This window comes from Anabrus simplex, chromosome 2 (assembly GCF_040414725.1).
Source record: "Anabrus simplex isolate iqAnaSimp1 chromosome 2, ASM4041472v1, whole genome shotgun sequence".
In the NCBI taxonomy this organism is placed as follows: domain Eukaryota; kingdom Metazoa; phylum Arthropoda; class Insecta; order Orthoptera; family Tettigoniidae; genus Anabrus; species Anabrus simplex.
In genome coordinates this window covers 667,510,993-667,532,790 of record NC_090266.1, presented here as the reverse complement: position 1 = coordinate 667,532,790, position 21,798 = coordinate 667,510,993, and the positions used below count along the sequence as shown (strand labels likewise).

The 21,798-nt window shown below is 37.2% G+C and overlaps 1 protein-coding gene across 3 annotated transcripts in view; it reads left to right on the top strand.

Annotated features, from left to right (window-relative positions):
- The window catches only part of Pak3 (p21 (RAC1) activated kinase 3), a 184,661-nt gene that overhangs the window by 100,751 nt on the left and 62,112 nt on the right, over positions 1–21,798 (top strand). For all 3 annotated transcript variants that reach the window (XM_067141190.2, XM_067141191.2, XM_067141189.2), the window contains exons 6-7: positions 1,454–1,640; positions 1,733–1,858. In XM_067141190.2, the coding sequence (XP_066997291.1) occupies positions 1,454–1,640; positions 1,733–1,858 (313 nt within the window). The remainder of the gene's footprint in view (positions 1–1,453; positions 1,641–1,732; positions 1,859–21,798) is intronic.

The following is a 21,798-nucleotide window of genomic DNA, read 5'->3' as shown; positions in this document are numbered from 1 at the left end:
CATGCGACCTCGCACTTGCTAGGATTCCTTGTCAGCCACTTCTACTTTCTACAGATAGGTGTATATATCTTGTGTATATTGATTTTGAGAACAGTAATTGCGGTGTTCATAACAGTGTTCGGTACAACTTCGAATTCACAGTACTGAGAAACCCATTCTGCATTAAATTGGTAACATTTTAAGCAATGACGATAGAAATGTGTATTTTGAAAAATTGTTAAAAACAGTTGGGGCTGGGACTGATAAAGAGTTTATGATGATCGGATAGTATGTTTTTATTTTATGGGGTTCTAAATTTGAGGTTTACCTGTAGTTGGTTGAGAAGCAGGTCTTTTTAACGTTCCAGTTAAAATAGCTAAAGCACTGAATATTCAAGAAAAAATGCAGCTTTAATTTGGTGTAATTTAAGTTGGTTCACTTGTTTATGTTTTTGTTGACATTTAAACTTGTACATACTTTTGAATCTGACTGTACGTAGTCCTATGATGGTTCAAAAAGAAAACTGATTGCATTAGGTTAAAGTATTTGTTTTCTTTGATTGATATTTGCATTTATATTACAAAAAAGCCTTGGCACACTAGCTTGGTGGTCTTGTTGTGTTGAATTTTTTACCAACTCCATATAGAACATTTTTAAAATATTGCCTTTTGATTCATCCATATGAGTGGAAGAATTCTTTGAGCATGAAGCTGCTGAATGATGATGCCTTCAAGAAGCTTTGACTCACAATATTCAGCAATAACTGAAATGTTTAGAAGGAGCAACTGAAGTGAACTTCAGGGAAGTTCTTAACCTTCTTGGAGCCAGGAGGTAGTGCGAGCACCAGCCCTTGAAATTGCCAAAGCCGATCAAGGCCTTTAAAAATCCAGTCAGAAGTTGCCACCACCAATTACATTGGCTGGCTTAAAATTCTGTGATATACATAATTTTGTGGCAATCTATAGTGGTGTGCATACTTTTGTCATAACCTGTAGTGAAAAGGCTACAAGTTATTATGTACCTAATCTTACTTTGACAGTTTTAAGAGGGTGTTCTAGCTATCCCAAGAGTCATTTCCTGTGTTTAGAAATACTGTTAACCAGTCAGTAAGAGATAGCTGATTGCTACTATCCTTATTAGAGTTACGAGTGTTAATGGAACCATTGCAGTGGAAGAGGTTAACCTCAAAAACTGTGATGGTGATACTAGAGATGTGAAACTGATTGGAGAATAGTAGTTCAGATAATCCAGGAAAGAATAAAGGCCCTCTAAGTTATGTTACCACATACAGGAGAATGTCCTCCAGAATAGCTGGACAAGCTCTTTTGATGATTTCTGATGTGAAGGATATATTGATTCTGATTCAATTCTGTAAAACATACAATTCCTGCTAAAATAAACTACAAATTGTAATCTCAGTGTTTGGTGACCAGAGATTTTTGTAAGTTTTCATGTATTGTTATTTTCTTTCAAGGGCATCAGGCACTGTGTTCATTGCAAGTGACACTGTAAATAATCAACAGGTGGCAGTGAAAGACATAGATCTTTCAAAACAGCCAAGGAAGGAGCTTATTTTGAATGAGATCAGAGTTCTGAAAGATTTCAATCATGAAAATCTTGTCAACTTTTTAGATGCATATTTGGTCCAGGATCATTTATGGGTAAGTTTTCCATCTAATATACTGTACTTGTTTTTATCAGTACTTTTTTAAAATACTTATTTAATTTTAATTCATTGTCACTTTTGTTTCAGGTAATTATGGAATTACTGGATGGTGGTCCTCTAACTGATGTTGTAACTGAGACAATAATGAAGGAAGGACAGATAGCAGCTGTATGCAAAGAAGTGTTGAAAGCAATTGATTTCCTTCATGCAAAGGTGTGTGTTCTGATTTATTACACAGTAACGCATAATTATCTAAATACGTGAGATAATATTATTAAATATAAAATAGTAAATGGAAGGAACAAAGGAATTTTTGGAAGGTATGGTACACGAAGTCAACGCAGAAGAAGAAAGGGATGTGAATGTTGGAAATAGATGCATATATTGGGTTGAAAGGAGATACAGTAAAATGAAAACATGGACTTGTTTATTCAAAATTGAGGCTATTGGTATCAAAAGGAGCAATCTCCACCTTCCTGCATTTTACAGTGAGAGTGATTTTTTATCTAATGCATTTCTATTCACTCTATCTGGGTGATTTTTCTCTTATATACACAACAGAAAGGCTGTGCCATATAATTAATGGTTAATTAGGTATTTTAAATTGTATTTCGGAGATTGTCCCTTTGGATACTAACTTTCAGATTTTCGTGGATATTGCTCTTTTTGCTAATAACTTACAGAATTGTGATACCTACACTATTTTTCTTTACACTGGATTGAGAGGTCAAGAATGTCACTATAATGTACTGTACATTTCTTTAAGAGTTACAAAAGTGATGAATAATATTACTTAGACTGAAAAACGGAAGACCACCAGCACGAAACACATCAATTTAGATTTGCAAACAATCTTATTACCAATACTTTCAATATAGGGTACAATAAAATTTAAAAATTAACATTATCCTTCAGATAGTCAGTATAAAGAAGGAAGAGCAGTCTGTAAACTAAGGATAACTGTTATAATAAAGTGCCCTGAGGTTATGATCAGTTCATATGGATACTGACTATACAGGAGTATACAAGTCCATTTCCCAATTGAATTTCTACCTGGTAAAAGAAAAAAAAATATTTACTGACAATGTTATTGCCACTTTTTTGCAACAACTGATTTCTATTTCCTATGATCGTGAGTCTGTTTCCTCGCTTTTGTGTGTGACACAGATGTCACGTTTTTGCGGTAGCATATCCATCACAGAACACACTGAAGAAAGCTACAGTTTGTTTTGGTAATATAATATGTTCATGCACGTTCATATACTTTCAAAACACCGAAAATACCTCCAGTACAATTCTAAAACCGAAAAATAGGCACGCATAAGCACAACAGTCTCGATTTATAACTTTATAACAATATGGCAGCACTCACATGGTGTGAGCAGAAAAAGCTGATTGGTAGTTCTGGAGATTGTCCCTTATGATACCAACAGATGGCGGAGATTGTTCTGTTTGAAAGTCGCACTGTACTTTCGTGCTCTGAAACGATGGGATTTTGTTCTTTTTGAAAAAGACAAACAACATAGTTTTATAGACAGCTATTAATACAATACAACTGTATCAGTAACTCATTTCCAATGAAAAGTGGAGATTGCTCCTTTTGATACCAATAGCCTCAATTGTTTAATTTGAAATGTTCAATCAATCAATCAATCAATCAATCAATCAATCAATCAATCAATCAGTCACTACTGATCTGCAGTTAGGGTAGTCACCCAGGTGGCGGATTTCCTATCTGTTGTTTTCCTAGCCTTTTCTTAAATGATTGCAAGGAAATTGGAAATTTATTGAACATCTCCCTTGGAAAGTTATTCCAGTCCCTAACACCCCTTCGTTTAAATGAATATTTGCCCCAATTTGTCCTCTTGAATTCCAGCTTTATCTTCATAATGTGATCTTTCCTACTTTTAAAGACACCACTCAAACTTATTTATCTACGTGTCATTCAACACCATCTCTCTACTGACAGCTCGGAACATACCACTTATTGCATAAGACCAATTTTATTTTTTTACCCGTATTAAATTTAGTATTAGTATTTACAATTCTTGTATTTATTTCCAGACCAATTCAATACATAAAATGTTTATTGTCCTAAAGGGACATTACAATACAAACTTTAAGTGGTACATGTTTCGCTTGCTGTATCGAGCATCTTCAGCCATCTTTTATACGATTGTCTCAATATTAAGTCATTCATTAAGTCCTATTTACAATAAATTTGCACATTAAAAATGTTTGACACAATAAAATGTCGTCACACTTAAAGAGTAAACAAGAAATTGATAATTAAAATGTTTCATTAATGGACTAGACATTAATTACATAATATTGATAAAATGTCATCACTCCTTAAAAATTAAACAAGAGAATTTGACAAAATGTATCATTAATGGACTAACCCCACCAACCTGGACCCAATCCCACCAACCTGGACCCAATCCCACCAACCTGGACCCAATGTTTGGGAAGTCAGGACAAAGGGCGAGTGATAGAGGAGTAACACCTCTCTAAAAAACCTTGGACCAGCTGACCCGGCTGGTAGTCCCACATAAGGTCCCTTGCCAGGATTATGGTGAAGATCTCAACGGCAGTGAAGGCGGAGAAGAGGGACTTCAGAACGGTGGAACTGGCGGAAGGGGCAATCCTCCTATTCTGGGTAAATAGAATAGGAACTGCTGCCTTGCAGTAGAAGTGGGAGCTTCAAAGGCTAAGGGAAGAAACCCCATCAGAAAATCAGCCTGGTGCCTCAGGCTTAAGATGGCAGCCCCGTCAAGGCACTCGGAAGCAGTGGGTTAATCACTCACTCTTCTTAAATAATCTGATTATAGAAACTGAAGCGACATTACAAAACCAGACGGATAACCTGATGACAACTTTTGGCATGAAGAGGATAACGAAAATTGGTTTCTGGAATGTGAGGACCTTGAGGGAGAAAAGCAGGCTGAAACAAGTGACACGGGAAATGAAGAACTACGGGCTGGACATTCTGGATTGAGTGAGGTGAGGTGGCCAGGATTTGGCGAGATACAGGCAACAGATGGAATTACATTTCTATGTTCTGGTAGTGAGGATGAAGAGCACAGGGATGGAGTGGGGTTGTTGCTCAGTAGAAATGCAATGAGAAGTCTTATGGAGTGGAAGACGATTTCCAGTAGGCTACTGACTGCTAGGTTCAAGACCAAGATTAGGAATGTGACCATTATCCAATGCTATGCACCTACAGAACATTCAGAGTTGGAAAGAAAGGAAGAATTCTACCAAATGTTGTGAGATGCCACAATGAAAAACAGTAAGAAGGATATTCTCATATTAAATGTAAGGAACTTCATATTTTTGTCTGTATTGAACTGAGATCACAATTAAATTAGAATCTAGCGGGTTCCACCTTTTCAATACAAAATACAATGTTGTTGGATGGTATTTACAACATTATTTATTACAGAACGTGTTTCGGTGTTCAGTTTTTGACACCATCATCAGCTGCATAGAAAGTGTAAAAACTTGGCGATCTAAACAATGAACAACATATTGTCATACTTAACTCCTTAATATCTATATATACAGACAATAGAATATTGCTATAGTTAAATCCTTAACATCTATATTATGCTAGGTTAAAAACTCTAATATGTAACAAGAAAGCTCTTGTAAGTCATAAATATAAAATTTCTCATCTGGTTGATGAGTCTTCACATTCCTTAATTTCTGTGATTCTATACACTCATAATGTTGAATTCAAATGCGATCTTAAGATTGAAGAATTACCAGGCTCGATAGCTGCAGTTGCTTAATTGCGGCCAGTATCCAGTATTCGGGAGATAGTAGGTTCGAACCCCACTGTCGGCAGCCCTGAAGATGGTTTTCCGTGGTTTCCCATTTTCACACCAGACAAATGCTGGGGCTGTACCTAATTAAGGCCACGGCCGCTTCCTTCCCACTCCTAGCTCCTTCCGGTCCCATCGTTGCCATAAGACCTGTCTGTGTCGGTGCGACGTAAAGCAAGTTGCAAAAAAAAAATTGAGGAATTAAGTTAAATGCAGTCCATTTGATGTTAAACTGTTCATTTCATGTATGTATTAGCCGCTTTGTTGGATTAAAAGTTCATTATATACAATAGGATTGTTAAAACTGAGCCGCCTTCTTGACATTATTAAGTATAGAAACGTATTTTTAATGCTGTATGTATAGTGGTTGGAACTGTAATTGAATTTGTCCTACAGTTGTTAGGTGGACATAGCTTCTCAGTTCAATGGAACCCTGTAATGACGAAACCCAATGTTAAAAGAAAAGCGAGAAAATTGATAAAGAAAACTGATTGATTCTAACTGTTGATATGGCTGACTCACCTCTACAGCTGTGTACTTCACGTGACGGCTGCAGCACAACGAGTGTGTCTGCTTGTATCTTGTGCTGTGTGATGAAGCGCTGGGGAAGGAGAAGTCAAAGGGGTTGTTTCTAGAACGTTGAACATTTAGGAGAGGGTCCGGGGGGCGTTGTGGAGGAAGACAGTAGTACGCAAAGTTGTTACGTAGAGTTCGAAAGACATTTGAATTTTCTGGAATTTTTAGCTTGTTAAGTAATAGAATCAAACAATCTAATAATACCTTGGGTTTTTCCGAGATTTCATTCAGATTAAGGTTAGCGTTTTAATATTGGTCTAGATGTATTAGACATGCACATGCTTCCGTAATGTCAAGCTTCTGTCCCTTAGCCAGTGTTTCCATGATCTCAAGGTCTTTATCTATGTATGTGAATTTATGCTTGTACTCATGGATGTGCTGGCCTACCGCTGAGAATCTATGATATTTTACAGCGTTAAGGTGTTCCTGATACCTAACATTAAAGCCACGTCCAGTTTGCCCTATGTATCCGCTCCCACAGTCTCTACATTCGAATCTATATACACCTGATTTAGAATATGGATTAACTTTGTTGACAACTGAAGCATTATGTAAAGCTACTGTACTTCTATTATCTGTCTTGAATGTGATCCTAATGTTACGTTTCTTGAAAATATTTGTAATTCTGTAAACATATTTATTAAACATGAAGGTTGCGATTTCCTTTGCTTCTGTTTTTCTTTCATCAGACTCGTGTGAGGGCGATATTTGAATTTGCTTATTATTCGTTCTATAAAATTCCCTTTAAAACCGTTAGCTTTAGCCATAGCTCGAATGATGTTCAGTTCCTTGTCCAAGGTTCGTTTGGACATTGGTATGCTAAAACCGCGATTCACCAGGCTGTTATAGGTCGCACATTTGTGAGTTAAGGGGTGTATCGAATCATTTCGTATTGTAACTGCAGTTTGTGTGGGTTTTCTGTAAATACTAAAAGAAAATAATTTTTCTATTTCTAAAGTAAATTTTATATCCATATCTATTGTGTTAAGATTATTAAGAGTCGTAGAGGCGTTGGTTATGCGTTCATCCAGGATAACAAACGCATCTTCTAAATACCTAGACCAAAATAGAATATTCTTGAATGTTTCATTATTAATTATTTGTGTGTCCTCTAAAAAATCTAAATAAATTTCTGCCAAAATTCCTGAGGCCGGAGACCCCATTGCAAGGCCATTCTGTTTATAAATGACCTGGTCGAAAGTGAAATAGTTGTTATTGATAAGCAATTTTTAAACCGCCATGAATTCATCAATTTCAAGCTTGCTTAAGTGACTGTATATTTTTCAGATTCTTGGCAATAATGGGAAGCAATTTATTAGTTTTGATGTCAGGAAACATATTTACCATATCAAAAGAATGTATTGTGTGGTGATCCTGTAATTGAAATTTAATTAATTCTTTAGTGAATTCTACGGAATTCATTATGGATTTATTTGCCGTGAATCTGTAATGTTGTTTTAAGATATTTCAAATATACTGCGCTAGTTTATAAAGGGGACTAGGTCTGTAGTTGATAATTGGCCTAATGGGGACTCCGGCCTTGTGGATTTTTGGCAGCACTTTAGCGGTAGGAAGGCCGGGGTTCATGCTAATAATTTCTGCTTCTTGTATTCGTTAAAGAGGAAAGAAGATGTCTTCAATACTTCTTTCAATTGCTTCTGCAACGACTGAGTCGGGTCCTTTTTAATAATAGAAAAAGAGTCATCGTTAAAAAAGTTTTTTGTTTTTTGGATGTAATCAGCTTTATGCATAATAACGGTTATGTTGCCTTTATCAGCTTTTTAAATTTTCTTTTTAAGTTCAAGTATTTGTTTCCTATCCTTGAAAGAATCTTTAGGGACAATAAACTTATTATTATTATTATTATTATTATTATTATGATTATTATTATTATTATTATTATTATTATTATTATTATTATTATTATTATTATTATTATTATTATTATTAACCGTTTTGTTCAACTGTTTCTTTACTTCTATTCTGACCTCATCCTGCAAGTCGAGTGGCAATTTTCTGAGCGCTATTTCTTTTTCTATGATCAGATCTTTAATTACTTTAGCTTGATTGAAGGTCGCCCAATTATGTTTAGGACCTTTCTCAAGGATAAGTCTTGCCTCTTCGTTCAAGTTGACATTGGAAAGGTTAATGGCTGGAGCATGAAACTGTTTCAATGGATTTTCGTTAGGTGTAACATTGGACCTTTGAATCGGGGATGACGATTGGGTTCGACCTTTTTCTGCCTCCTTCCTTAGCATTTCTAGCTTTTTCTCCAATGTTAATTGTTTACTTGCAAGTACATTAGATAATTTAAATTGAACTTTATTTTGAAAAAGGTTCCATTGTGAAGCAGAGAGCAAGAATGTAGTTTTGAGGTGAGTCTCATATAATTGCTGATTCAAAAAGGACTTCTTTTTGTGGAGGAATTTTAATTCGTTGTTAAGCCATAGTCTTTGGCTTTGCCTTTGCCGCCCCTACTTCTCCTTCCCTAGCACTTCATCACACAGCACAAGTGAATTCTTAATTCAAATCACTCTTATGTATTGAATAGGTGGAATTAAATAAACATTAATATTTCTTTGACTTTAATGTACAATTCAATACAGACCAAAAGATGAGAATTATAACGTGTAATTGTTAGGCTGTGTTGTAGTTTTCATGTCCTCTTACATTTGCAGCAATTGTGGCCATCACCATTATAAATTTGTCTTTGCTTTTTATAGTTTTATCCTGCTGATTAGTGAGTATACTGACTTTACAGTTGAAAATAGAAGTAGTAGGTATGTTAATGCTGAAAGTCTGGATAGTTGAAAGGGACTATAGTTAGAAGTTTATATATTGCGGCGGAACATTCTGAGTAAGACAGACCTAAGTGTCGAGAGTGTGAAGGATTTTAGTTTGTGCTCAGAGAGTGAGTAATTCCTATCATAACTGAAAATTTCCTGTATGCTTACAAATTTTGATGGCTTCTATATGCTATATAATCTGGAAATTTTGAAATTATTTATAATATTTCATTGCCTTTAATTTGTATTTTATACGCCCGATGTTTCTTGCCCAGATTTTTCCAGTTGTTGAAGTTTGTTGCTAGCTGTTTAGCATCACATAGAACACAGGTAGGTTTTCAACAGTGTTTGTTGAAGTTAACTGTGCATTGTGTGTTCATGTATGGCCTCTATATGTTTTATGATTCCAGTATACTTTGAGACAAATAAACAAGAAATCTTGTACTCTATACGTTTATTGTGAAGGTGGTCTCTAGAATCAAATAGATTTATGAGGAACTTGCTGCTTTTTTGTGAATTGGTAGGTCTTTGAATGTGAAGATGCCAGTTGCACTTGGCTAACTAAATTTTTGAAGAACATCAAAAATATTGGCCTGAGCATAACGCCATGAAAAGCCCTTCTGGAGATTTTCAAACCAGCTTTTGAAAGCCTCCAAGATTATATCAGTTGTCACGCTATTTCAGCACAGGGTACAACTAATGGTAGAATTGTAGTTGGGAAGTGATTTCACTTAATACTGTATACATATCAAGGTGTTAATTAACAGGACATATACATTAGTACTGGACATTTTTCTAGCTTCTCCCTTAATGTGCAAAATTCATTTAGTTGTTTCTGTTCATGTGGTGAAATTCAATGTTCTGAGTGATACTGATCTTCACAAGAAGTAGGTATGTTAATGCTATATGATTAAACATCCTAATGGTGTATTTTATACTCTGAGGAAGCAACTCGCATAACATTTTTCATAAGAACATAGTAAAGGTGGAAAATAAAGTAGATCTGAGAATGTGTGTTCTTTTAAACTTTGTAGAGTCAGAAGCTTCCTTTAGAACCTGACTACTCTAATGGTATTGAGTGGGTCACCAAAGTTAATGGAAACATTTTTCTTTGGAGAAATTTGTGTGGAGTGGTGGATTGTGCGGGAAAGTATCTTGCCTGTGTGCGTGCATTTGTGTGAAACTTATCTTTGCATTATCTTGCAAGAGTAATAATACATTAAATGATGGAATGTCTAACACAAGATCTCTGCACAGACAGAATAATATCAGCTCTTCACTACTGCAGTGCTTGCAATACTAGTAGCATCAGTGACATTTAAATTAGTATGGGTGAGTTTCAGAAGTGTTCTTTTTGCATGTTTCTGTTTATATTGATCCTTGCTTGGTATGGAGTGTTTGCTTTTTATAGTATGTTATTTCTTTTTTCTTTTTTCCTACTGATTAGTGAGAATACTGACTTTACAGTTGAAAATAGCGTGCAAACTTGGAGGTGTAATAGGTTGGTGAATTTATGATAAGTTTTTTCACCAAGTTGGCTGTGGTAAAATCCTAGTCAAAGTTTGTGAGATTTTCAAAATGAAAAGTTGTAGCCTTTAGCTTTTATTCCACATAAAATTGTACACACCATCTCTATGATGGTACATAAAAATAAAATTAACTCCTTGAATTCCTCGATTGGTGTCCTAGGCAGGAGATTTTCCTGGAATTCTGGGAAGTATAATGAATGAAAAATCAAGCTGGTTTAGACCCCTAAAAGCTGCCATGCTCATATTTATATAAGAACATTTTAAAAAATCTTGGCGATATTTCAGGCATCGTTTCAAGAGCCTGAATGCATAGAAATCCATAAGATTGGCATCAAGGCTTTTCATCAGAATGTTCTGAAATGGAATAACACAGATCCCTGTTTCCTGTCTCATCACCTGATAAAAGGGGAGGAATGTTCTGCCAGTATGATTTGACTCATTATCCATATGATGATAAAAAGGGGAGGGATGTTCTGCCAGTATGACTTCACACCTTATCCGTGTGAATGCTCACCTCTCAATATAAATGAGAGATGTCTGAACGGTAGAGTGGGGTCCTGTTGTAAGCTTGAAGGTTAGCACTTTTCGATGGGGCATCGTAGTTGTCACTGGACTACTTACGCTTGGAAGTTGCCAATATGTAAGATGAAAAAGTACATGAAGGTGAATGCTGCTAACATATGACATAGTGTGAGGAATGGACTTTTTTCTGCCGTACAAAAATTTACTATCTCTGCTGAACCAAACCCACAGTCTTAGGATTCAGAGGCTGACACGCTACCACTGATTCACAGAGGGAACTGAGATAATTGAAAATGATATAGGCTAGGATGTTAATTATCACATGGTAACAGGTCACCTGTTTTATATACTGGAAGAACCCTGGAGATTTTAGTTGCTTAGGAAATAGGAGGAATCAAGATAGAACTGACAGAGACTTTAAACTGTTCCTGGTGAAATCATAGCAGTTCTTGCTATTTGATGTTTTCATGCCATCCACAAGCCCCTTTACCTCCATATGGTGTAGTATTTTTCACTTACGTATTAGTTATAGTCTTTTTTCATAATTTCTTTTTTGACTGAAATAATGGATTATTGTATTTTGGAGACATTTCTTCTAAATATTAAACAAAGCATTGAACACTAGAAGGATGGAATCGTCAGCCTACATAGAAGGCTGGCTATGGGTCATTTTGACCTATCCCTTATTTTTATCCTGAGACAATCCTGCTCAGATGATCTGTTACGCAGGTGATATAATGGATTTCCTGCACATTCTGACAATCAAGATCCCTCAACAACAAAGAAAGGTCAGCATTACTAATAGGTCAAAATGATTCTGTCATCCTTATAGGTATATCTTGCTTCTTCTCTGATCAGTTTTGGAAAATAAATAAAAAATGAATATGTAGGTATTTCAGATGTACTGAATAAAGTCGTGGAGTATGAATATAGTCATCAACATAGGGCCTACAAAGAAACAAAACTTATTAAAGGTAATTTTATACCCTGCTGTCCTGCTAGTGTTAATGAACGTACCTAGACTGATCTAGATTGCCGTATGTCTTGAGGCTTTAAAATGCTCTGGAAAACAAAATATAAGTGCAGTGAGGAAAGGGATTGAAATGAAATGAATAATGTGACGAAGGTAGAAGACACCAATGTCAATAAAATTGTCATATAACTGTATATAACTACTCTAGGTAGATCTCTGCACGGATATACAAAATATTATCCGCATCCGCACTTCCTACATCCACGAATGGTTATCTGCGGATGTTGTAACTATATTACACTGAAGGTACTGAAACAGATAGATCTGTTAACATAATACAGTAGGCCTGATACCTGGCACCAGACTAGTGATGGGTCGAACTAGCTCTTTCGAGGGAGCTAGCTCATTCGCTTCTGCTGCCAGCTGAGAGTCGTTCAAAAGAGTTTACTCTTGGGAGCGGGAAGGTTGGAGTGAGCCGAGGAAGTGAGGCCGCTCTTCACCTCCAGGTTCGTTTGTTCATTCGTTCCTTCATCCGGTTTAGGGCAGATGGCCTTCATAACTTCTGGTCCCTCTTCATGACTTCCGTGAACCGAGATAGCATAATTAGTTTATATTTCCCACAACAGATGGCACACAATGTCCAGTTTGGCATGCTACTCTTGGAATAAAACAAATGAAGAACTAATATGTGCGTTGCTAGCAACAATGGCAATTAATCCAATGATAAAGCTTTATATACAGTAACAAAAAAATGTATCACAAATATACAATATTAATGGATGACATCTAATATTACTTTGCCTAAGTTCCATTCTTCTTAAATGATGTCTTTCAAGACTGAATGCTCCATACAAGACGTATATTCAAGATATTGGCACTACTTACACGTTAATAACTGATTGTTTAAAAATGTAATGTGATGTACGTTACTATGATATATACTAAGGTATGAGTTATTTATTCGTTAAAGCCCGAAATAGTGTTATTTTACATTTTACAGACTACTCATGACTCCCATTTTTATTTAAGGGAATGAGATAGCTCAAGATAGTTCACGTTTCTCACAACAGATGCAAACACAATGTCTAGTTTGGCATACTACGTTTGGAGTAAAAGAAATGAACAATTAATACATGCACTGCTGGCAACATTGGCAAATAATCCATTGATAAAGCTTTAGATATAGTAATGAAGAAGCGTATCACAAATATACAGTATTAATTGATGACATCTAATATTACTTTGCTGAAGTTCTATTCTTCTTAAAATGATGTCTTTCAAGATTGAATGCACCGTACGAGACGTATGTTCGAGATATTGGCACTACTTATGTTCGGTCGCGGCAGTCTACTGGAATTTTTTCCAGATGAGCATGAGATGAATCTCCATTCCTGTTCACATAGTTTACATTTCACTCGACAGATGTCATCCGAATATTCTGTTTCGACTGGAGATATAGAAAGTTTCTCGCTCCACTCTCCGGATTGGAACAACAGATTCTTTCATTCAGTAATGCAGCGTAGGAAACAACTGATTAAATGCGATCTTTAACGAAAATAATGGAAAATACTATCAGCACAAATGTACATATAATAATGTATAGCATCTCTTACTATGTACTGTATTTTTCCTTTTTTTCGCGTGCAGTATGTCACACACTAATTTATTTTATTTTCCAGGAACAATTACATCGTGGGGGACGTATATGTTCGATATATTGCACTCCTTATACGATTAACTACTTCTTCTACCATTTTTCCCACACTTGTGGGGTCGCTGGTGCGAACTGCTTTGCACATGTGGATTTGGCCATGTTTTATGGCCGGATGCCCTTCCTGATGCTAACCCTATGTGGAGGGATGTAATCACTATTGCGTGTTTCTGTGTTGATTGGCAGTGTGGTGTGCTGTCTGAATATGAAGACGAGTGTTGGGACACACACAAACACCCAGTTCCCGAGCCAGAAGAATTAATCAGAAGAAATTAAAATCCCCGACACTGCCTGGAATTGAATCCAGGACCCTCTGCACCAAAGGCCTCAATGTTGACCGTCCAGCTAAGGAGTCGGCTCCTTACACAACTACAGGTTAATAAATAAGTATATGAAAATACACTGACTGAGTAATTGTCATGGGGATAGCGGAGCACTGATGCGCAGGTGTGTTGTCTGCGCACCACACGCCCCCTGTGCCAGCGGCAGTTGTATAGGAGACCTTGTGAGCAGTGGATGTGCAAGTGACAGGTGTAACATGGAATGTAGTCGTGAGCTGACACTGTTCGAACGGGGTATGGTTGTCGGTGCCCGACGGATGGGAAGTGTGATTACGGAAGTGGTACGGGAATTCAGCTTCACACAATCAACCGTGTCCAGGGTGTATCGTAAATGGTTGAATGCGGGTGTCACCGTCCACAACAGGCGAACGACCGGCCGTCCAGCCACCTTCGATGACCGTGACCGGCGATATCTGAGACAGATTGTCAATAGTGAGAGACGGGAAACCGTGCAACAAATCACGGCTCAATTCAACACAGGCCGTGCTAGACATATCTCCCAGTGGACAAACCGTAGGAACATGGGTTCTATGGGGTATGGCAGCCGGCGCCGCACACGGGTGCCACTGTTAACCCAACGTCATCGGGCACAACGATCCGGATTTGTCGCCAGTCACCAGGGATGGACACTGGAACAATGGCGTAACGTGATATGGTCGGACGAATCACGATTTCAACTGCACCATGCCTGTGGGAGGCACCGTGTATGGCGCAGACCACATGAAGCGATGGATCCCGCCTGCCTTGAAGGTGTGGTCTAGGGTGCTGGTGTGTCTGTTATGGTCTGGAGTGCATTTTCCTGGTATGGAATGGGCCCCCTAGTTGTTCTGGAAGAGACTTTGAATGGTACGTGGTATGTTGAGCTGCTCGGAGACCATCTCCACCCATTTTTGGCCTTCCAGCGCCCAGGCGGTTCTGCAGCGTTTCCAGATGATAACACGCCGCCACATTGCTCCCATGTCGCCCGGGAATGGTTCCAGGAACATGCAGCAAAGGTCCAACGACTACCATGGCCACCCAGGAGCCCCGATATGAACCCTATCGAGCATATCCGGGATGTCCTGGAACGCAGTCTCCGTGCCATGGATCCTGCACCCACGAACAAACCAGCATTGGCGGCCACTCTGCAAACGATTTGGTGTCAGCTGCGTCCAGAGGACTAACAGGGACTTGTCGACTCACTTCCATGGCATCTCACTGCAGTTCGCAGGGCCAGAGGAGGCCCCATACGCTATTAGGTGACTATCCCATGACATTTGCTAAGTCAGTGTTTACTGCGGTATACACTTTGGCACGAGTTATTTAGCCTATATTTTAAAGCCAAAACTAGCGTTATTTTATATTTTCCTTCATTTGATTTAAAATTATGGTATATCATTTTATCCACTCTACCGTAAAACCAAATGATGTTAGCAATATGTTGATTCATAACAATGGCCACATTTAAGAGATAGGTGAGGATTTGTCAAAGTATTTCTTAATTATTTCAGACAGAATAAAACTTCACTGTTTCTACTTGCCAGGTGGTATATTCAGTATTCTGGATAGTGACTATTGTTCGTGCTTAGTGTAGGATAGTTAACCCGAACTTGGTGTCCTTTATTTGCTCTTAACCTACTGGATCTACAGTACATCCTTCATATATTATGAGTGCATACCGGAAGTGAACTGGTAAGTATTGTGCAATAGCATGTTGTTTATTTCATTTTATTGTTTTGTTAGGTAGCAGGTTGCTAGAAGTATGGCACAAATAACGTTCATGAACGACCCATCACTACACCTGACCCCCTACAATCACAGGTTTATGAGGGACTAGCTGACATACCCATGCTTCGCTACAAAATTCGGAGTCCACAGACAGCCGTAACTCTTCTCCGCCGTATTCCCTTAAGTTTGTACATTGCTCATTCCAATCAGCGCCTCAGAGTAGGGATCGAATAGTTAGAATACTATGATGAACCAGTGTATTTCATACCAGTAGTTATCAGAAAATTTATGAACAGGAGGAATGGTATGCTAAAAAGGAAAGTTATGTAACTCCTCAGCTACTTCCCGCCAATATTCAGGCAGGCTGTTTTACTCGGGATGCAGCAGTAATCCCATTTATTGGAGATGAGTGGCAGAAGAAGAGACAAAGCACATCACAACAAACAGTGGAAATGTAATATTATTGTTGATCAATTTTATGAGCTTTTGATATTGTTAGGCCTTCACATTTAATTTTCTTCCAACTCTATGATTTAGGGCATCTATGTGAATGGAGCTTTTACTTCTTTCTTGACTCCCTCTTGTGTTATTCTTCAAGCTTTCTTTTTGTTACTTCTTTCTTTCTCATTCTTGTAATCTTCACAATTTTCCTTGTCGATATGGACCAGTGACAATGTGGTTTTACATCTTAAGACAATTTTGACAAAAAAGCATCGTCAGTTAACACGATTGAACAATATTTCCCCCACTAAAAACATTGAATTTAGACCTTCGCCTAAGTTACCATTTCACTCTGTGTGAATAAAATTATTTACAGTCTAGATTGTAGTCTCTTATTCCCGGCTTTAGATACCGATTTTCATTGAATTCTCTTCAGCCATTTTCTCGTGATGCCATACATACAGAGATGATGGAAAATTCAAAAGTGCTTTTTCCTTGTTACTGTTGACATGACCAATACATAAATACAATTCTTTTCTAATTCTGAGCAATGTACAGACAAAACTCTTTATATATAGATTTTCTCTGATAACTACTACCGACATATTGAGCGGTTTTCTTTTAGAACCATTGATCGTCCACTGATTACAAGCAGGAGCCAGTTAGGCTCAGGTCAGATTTATGGCTTTTTGGTCTCAAGGCTTTGTATTGCACCCGCTCACCTCCTGAGTCCCAGACTAGCCTTAATCTCAGGGGTAATCAGTTTGTAAACGATTTAAAAAAATTTAAACAATAACAAAAAAATATATATAGGCGCACCAAATGAACGCAGGGATGAACAGGGCATGCAAATTAAGGTAGGGGGGGGGGGGGGCTCGTTCATGGATACAAATTATAGACTCCACAATAGGACTGGAGAAGTGACAACTTAAATTTTATGGGCATACTGGACTAACTACACTAAAAAATATGGAAACTGTTTCCTATTGAAATTGCAATGAGGAGCAATTTATTGACTTATTTTGCAAACTGCAGATGATGACAATTATTACATTGGGAAACTTCCATCCTGAAAAAGAAATGACATAATACTTGGATTCACCTCACTACTCTGGTAGTGTAAAATATTTGGTGAATTCGCCCCATTGGTTACTGGGGATCAAATCCACATCCGTATGAGTGGACATTTCACCACTGGAGATCTTCTTTCGGAGACGAAGGCATGAGAGTAAATATTTACTGTCATCTCCCCATTCCGCTGGACACGAGTCACTTCCGGTATGTACATTCTAGTGGGCTGGACCCCCACCGTGGGAATATTATCATATAGAAAACGGGAATTTATTGTACGGACAAACTCTAGCCTATATTTCCAGATTCACAAACATGCCAGGTGTAGCTCCTTAACTCAAAGCTTATCTCAATATTTACATTTGTCAATATGACAAGACGTACGGAAAGGTTCATTACTATGCTCTGACAATGAAGACGGTCCGTGGGTTATTTCGCACCTGCTGCCAACAATCTCCCATGTGGAAACCCAACATCTTATTCCGACCAGTTTGACACAAGATGACTGTCCCTTTCATATCTTCCTATAATTATTAAATAATTATCATTATCATTCTTTATCTGATCATTATCATATTCTGTGATTACCATCAATTATTTTATTATCATTAATTTCAGTTATCATCCTATTTTTTATTATTATCATTTATCATCCGGGATGATTTTATGCTATCCTATGCCAATGTTTCAAACGAAGGGTCGGTTTCCCTCGTAATTAATCCGCACAAGTTAATGATCAGTTTCATAACACATTATTATTATTATTATTATTATTATTATTATTATTATTATTATTATTATTATTATTATTATTATTATATTCATAACACTGAATCATCGTCCCTTAGATATCTTAATTTCCTTTCATCAATTATTATTATTATTATTATTATTATTATTATTATTCTCAAATTACTATTGCAAGTTCTTCTTCTGCTCCTTCAACTTTTTATTTTTATTATTATTATTATTATTATTTTAATCAGTGGAGATTATCATTATCGCATCACTTATTCATCATGGATTTAATATTTTACCTTGATCTCACCATAATTATTCTCAAATTAATCGAATAAATTCTTCCTATTATTCCTCTTCATATTATTATTATTATTATTATTATGGTAACTTAATTTCACGTGTTACACTACCGTTAGCGATATTTATGGTTAATGCATAAGCTTTTACAATTTCGGTCTACTTTGACACTAAGCAATTGATTTAAGACAGATTCACTTGGATTATTATTATTATTATTATTATTATTATTATTATTATTATTATTATTAAAATGGCAAGTTTTATATTTTTATTTCCACTCTCTAGAATTTAGTCGCATATGTTGAGTCCCAACATGAACCACCAAGATCCGATTAACATCGATCGGGACACCACGGTATTTGGAACCGTAACCATTTCGTACTGCTGTTAATTTTATGGGTACACCATGTCCTCCCAAGACACACCTCAAATCCCATGGCACTTTGCGGCTGGGCAAATACATCCAATGCCTGCGATTGCTAACTTTTAATATACTAATTAATCCTCGGTGCGTGGATTCTGCCACTCATAACACCGGAATCGACATTATACCATCTTAGGCATCGAGATTTATCTCTTTCATCATCAAAAACAGTACGGCTCAATTCTCACCTCATGCCGGATTTTCGTCCCGCACGGCTTCCGATCTTAAAAATGGGCTCAAACCACTCTGGGCTTTCAACATAACGTGACCGTCCTATACACGTGCCTCTATCACTTCTAAACAAATTGTTATGGTAATTATAGAGTCCAAAAACGTGAAATCAGCAATTTACGTAAAAATCAAATTTACTGCCTGAATTAAGTTCTTTAACGCTACATGTTATCTCCACATTGATTATTATTTTCACTAGCCACTCACAAAGCACTGTCATTATTATTATACTTTAACTTGCAAGCGCACAAAATCTTAATATTATTATTATGACCTTCCGTATGCAACACAAATTTTACTCACTCTGGCACTTTCATAATCTGGCAGTCTGGTAACAAATATTCATACTAAAATACAAATAATCACCGCAGTGATTGAAAATCAAATAAATGGGTTAGCACAAAAAGAAATCTAACACTTGAAATGAACTTTGATCAAAGTATTGACAAACAGCATGCATTAATTGAAGGAAATATCCCATATTTACGTTATATACAACAAACAAATACTCAAGTAATTAATCTAACCCATAATTACGTTAATATCAATTAATTCGTCCGTCTATCAAAAAAATCATGGATTCGGGAGGCGATCCATGTTAAGTAACCATGATTAATCTACACTGAATCCCGTTTTGTCGCGATAACATCCGCAAATATTAAATTCGTGTACTCATTCCTATGTGGAATTCCATTGTCTCGTAGCGGATGAGAAGCCTCATGGCCCCATGGTGATTTATTCGTACATCATGTCGCACTTAATAAATTTTACACAACAAAGCACTTCTGGGCGATTACCCATGATTAACATCTTATTAGATAATTTACAATGATTTATACAAGAATTTAAAAAAACACTTATAGGTGCCTCTAGACCCATTACACTTGCACAATATTTTCTTCCTTGAGCCCGAACCACAAGCCGTGACACATTACGACGAAGTGTCGTTTCATTCGAACTGGCGCATATCGCGTTCTTCAACCGGCACTTCCTGAAGTATACGATGCCGTCTTGTGATCGCCTCGCTCCTACAGTTCCCTGCTACAATAATTGTTACACCATCTATCATGAAATATTTATTTCAGGCTCTGAACACTGCCTTCAAAAAGTACTATTGGCGTTCCGTCGATCCTTTAAATTCCAACACATGAAATGTTGAGAAATGTATTAATTTCATATAGAGTGATACTGATAATTTACACTCTATATTCTGAATAATTATCACCGTTCGTCTTCACCTTCACGACTACTAACGTACTTTCAACTCTTAACAGAATCTATAATGCGTTTCCTGGTACTGAGTCACAGAGTCACCGTGTCCGCGTATCAAATTATTTCAAACGACTGGTTGCTGTGATTTTTTTTTTTTTTTTAAACGGGGGGGGGGGGCCCGTAGCTCGCTCCCCCGCCGTGACCATCGACTCAATCTACATGGCCTCCGACATGCTATTAATTTCCTTTCTCCCACAAAAAAGCAACTTATAATAGTCTTATACATAGAGCATTTAACGTACCCATGAACAAAAAAGATTTTCACACTGAACTGAATACTATCCATCATATCGCTAGATTCAATGGCTATAATAATCAATTCATAGAAAATATCATTAGTAAACACAAATTCCGACCTAAGACCACGCTTAAAAAAGAACCATCTAAACATGACTCTTTCTCCACTTTTACCTATGTCAACGGAATTCATATAATTACCAATGTTCTAAAGAAAAAAGGCATGAAAATAGCCTTCAAAACCAGCAACAACAACATGCAAATCTTACATAACACCTCACATATTAATAAAATAAACAGATACTCAAAATCAGGTGTCTACAGAATTAGATGTAACACATGTTCAAATATTTCTTACATAGGGCAGACCGGTAGTAGTTTTAATATTAGATACTCTGAGCATTTTAATGCAGCTAAGTACAACAAATTTTCAGCCATCGGCCAACATATGGTCGATTATAACCATAGTTTATAATACCAATATAATGGTCCGTTATTGGACATTATAAATTTTCCAGCTAACTCATTCTTGGTTGCCTGCGTTTCGCCCTCATGTGCTAAGTTGGGCTCATCAGTTGGTCCTTAGCACACCTACCAAGACACAAGGCTAGTGCATACCGTGGAGGCCACTGCATAGGCTACTTGAAGCCACCAGCAGTGCCAATGCACTATGAGAGACTATGTCTCACTTCCAGGCAGGCATCAATTTTTGGAAGTGAGACATAGTCTCTCATAGTGCATTGGCACTGCTGGTGGCTTCAAGTAGCCTAAGCAGTGGCCTCCACGGTATGCACTAGCCTTGCGTCTTGGTAGGTGTGCTAAGGACCAACTGATGAGCCCAACTTAGCACATGAGGGCAAAACGCAGGCAACTCAGAATGAGTTAGCTGGAAAATTTATAATGTCCAATAACGGACCATTATATTGGTATTATAAATTTACTCATTCAGGACAAATATTTCATGTTCCCATTGGGAGTCAACATCTATATCATATAACCATAGTTTCACGAACATTGAAAGAGACATGGACATACTCAAAATAGTTAAAGAGGGACCTCTACTCAACATAATTGAGAGCTTTTACATACATTCGGATCAATATTTTAATGTCAACTACAATCTTAACAAAATTACCGAGAAACCCAACATTTTATTTGATCTTTTTATTTCCTATTATAAGAAAAACAAATCAGCTGATCATAATCCTTTCTTTAAATCAATTAAGGGTCCTCTTCCACCACAAATACCATTAACTTCCCTCTCTCCTAACCCGCCCTGAACCATTTCCCCTTCCCTCCCTCCCGTCTCCTTCTACACTTACGTCATCCTTCCCCTCCGCATCCCTTTCTCCTCTCTCGCTGATCTACGCTGCGTGACACTCGCTCTGTCTGTTGCACTCCTTCCAGCAGCTCGTTCCAAAAAAGCGCAAGGTGAGTAATCGTTATTTCAACCCCCTCCGCCCC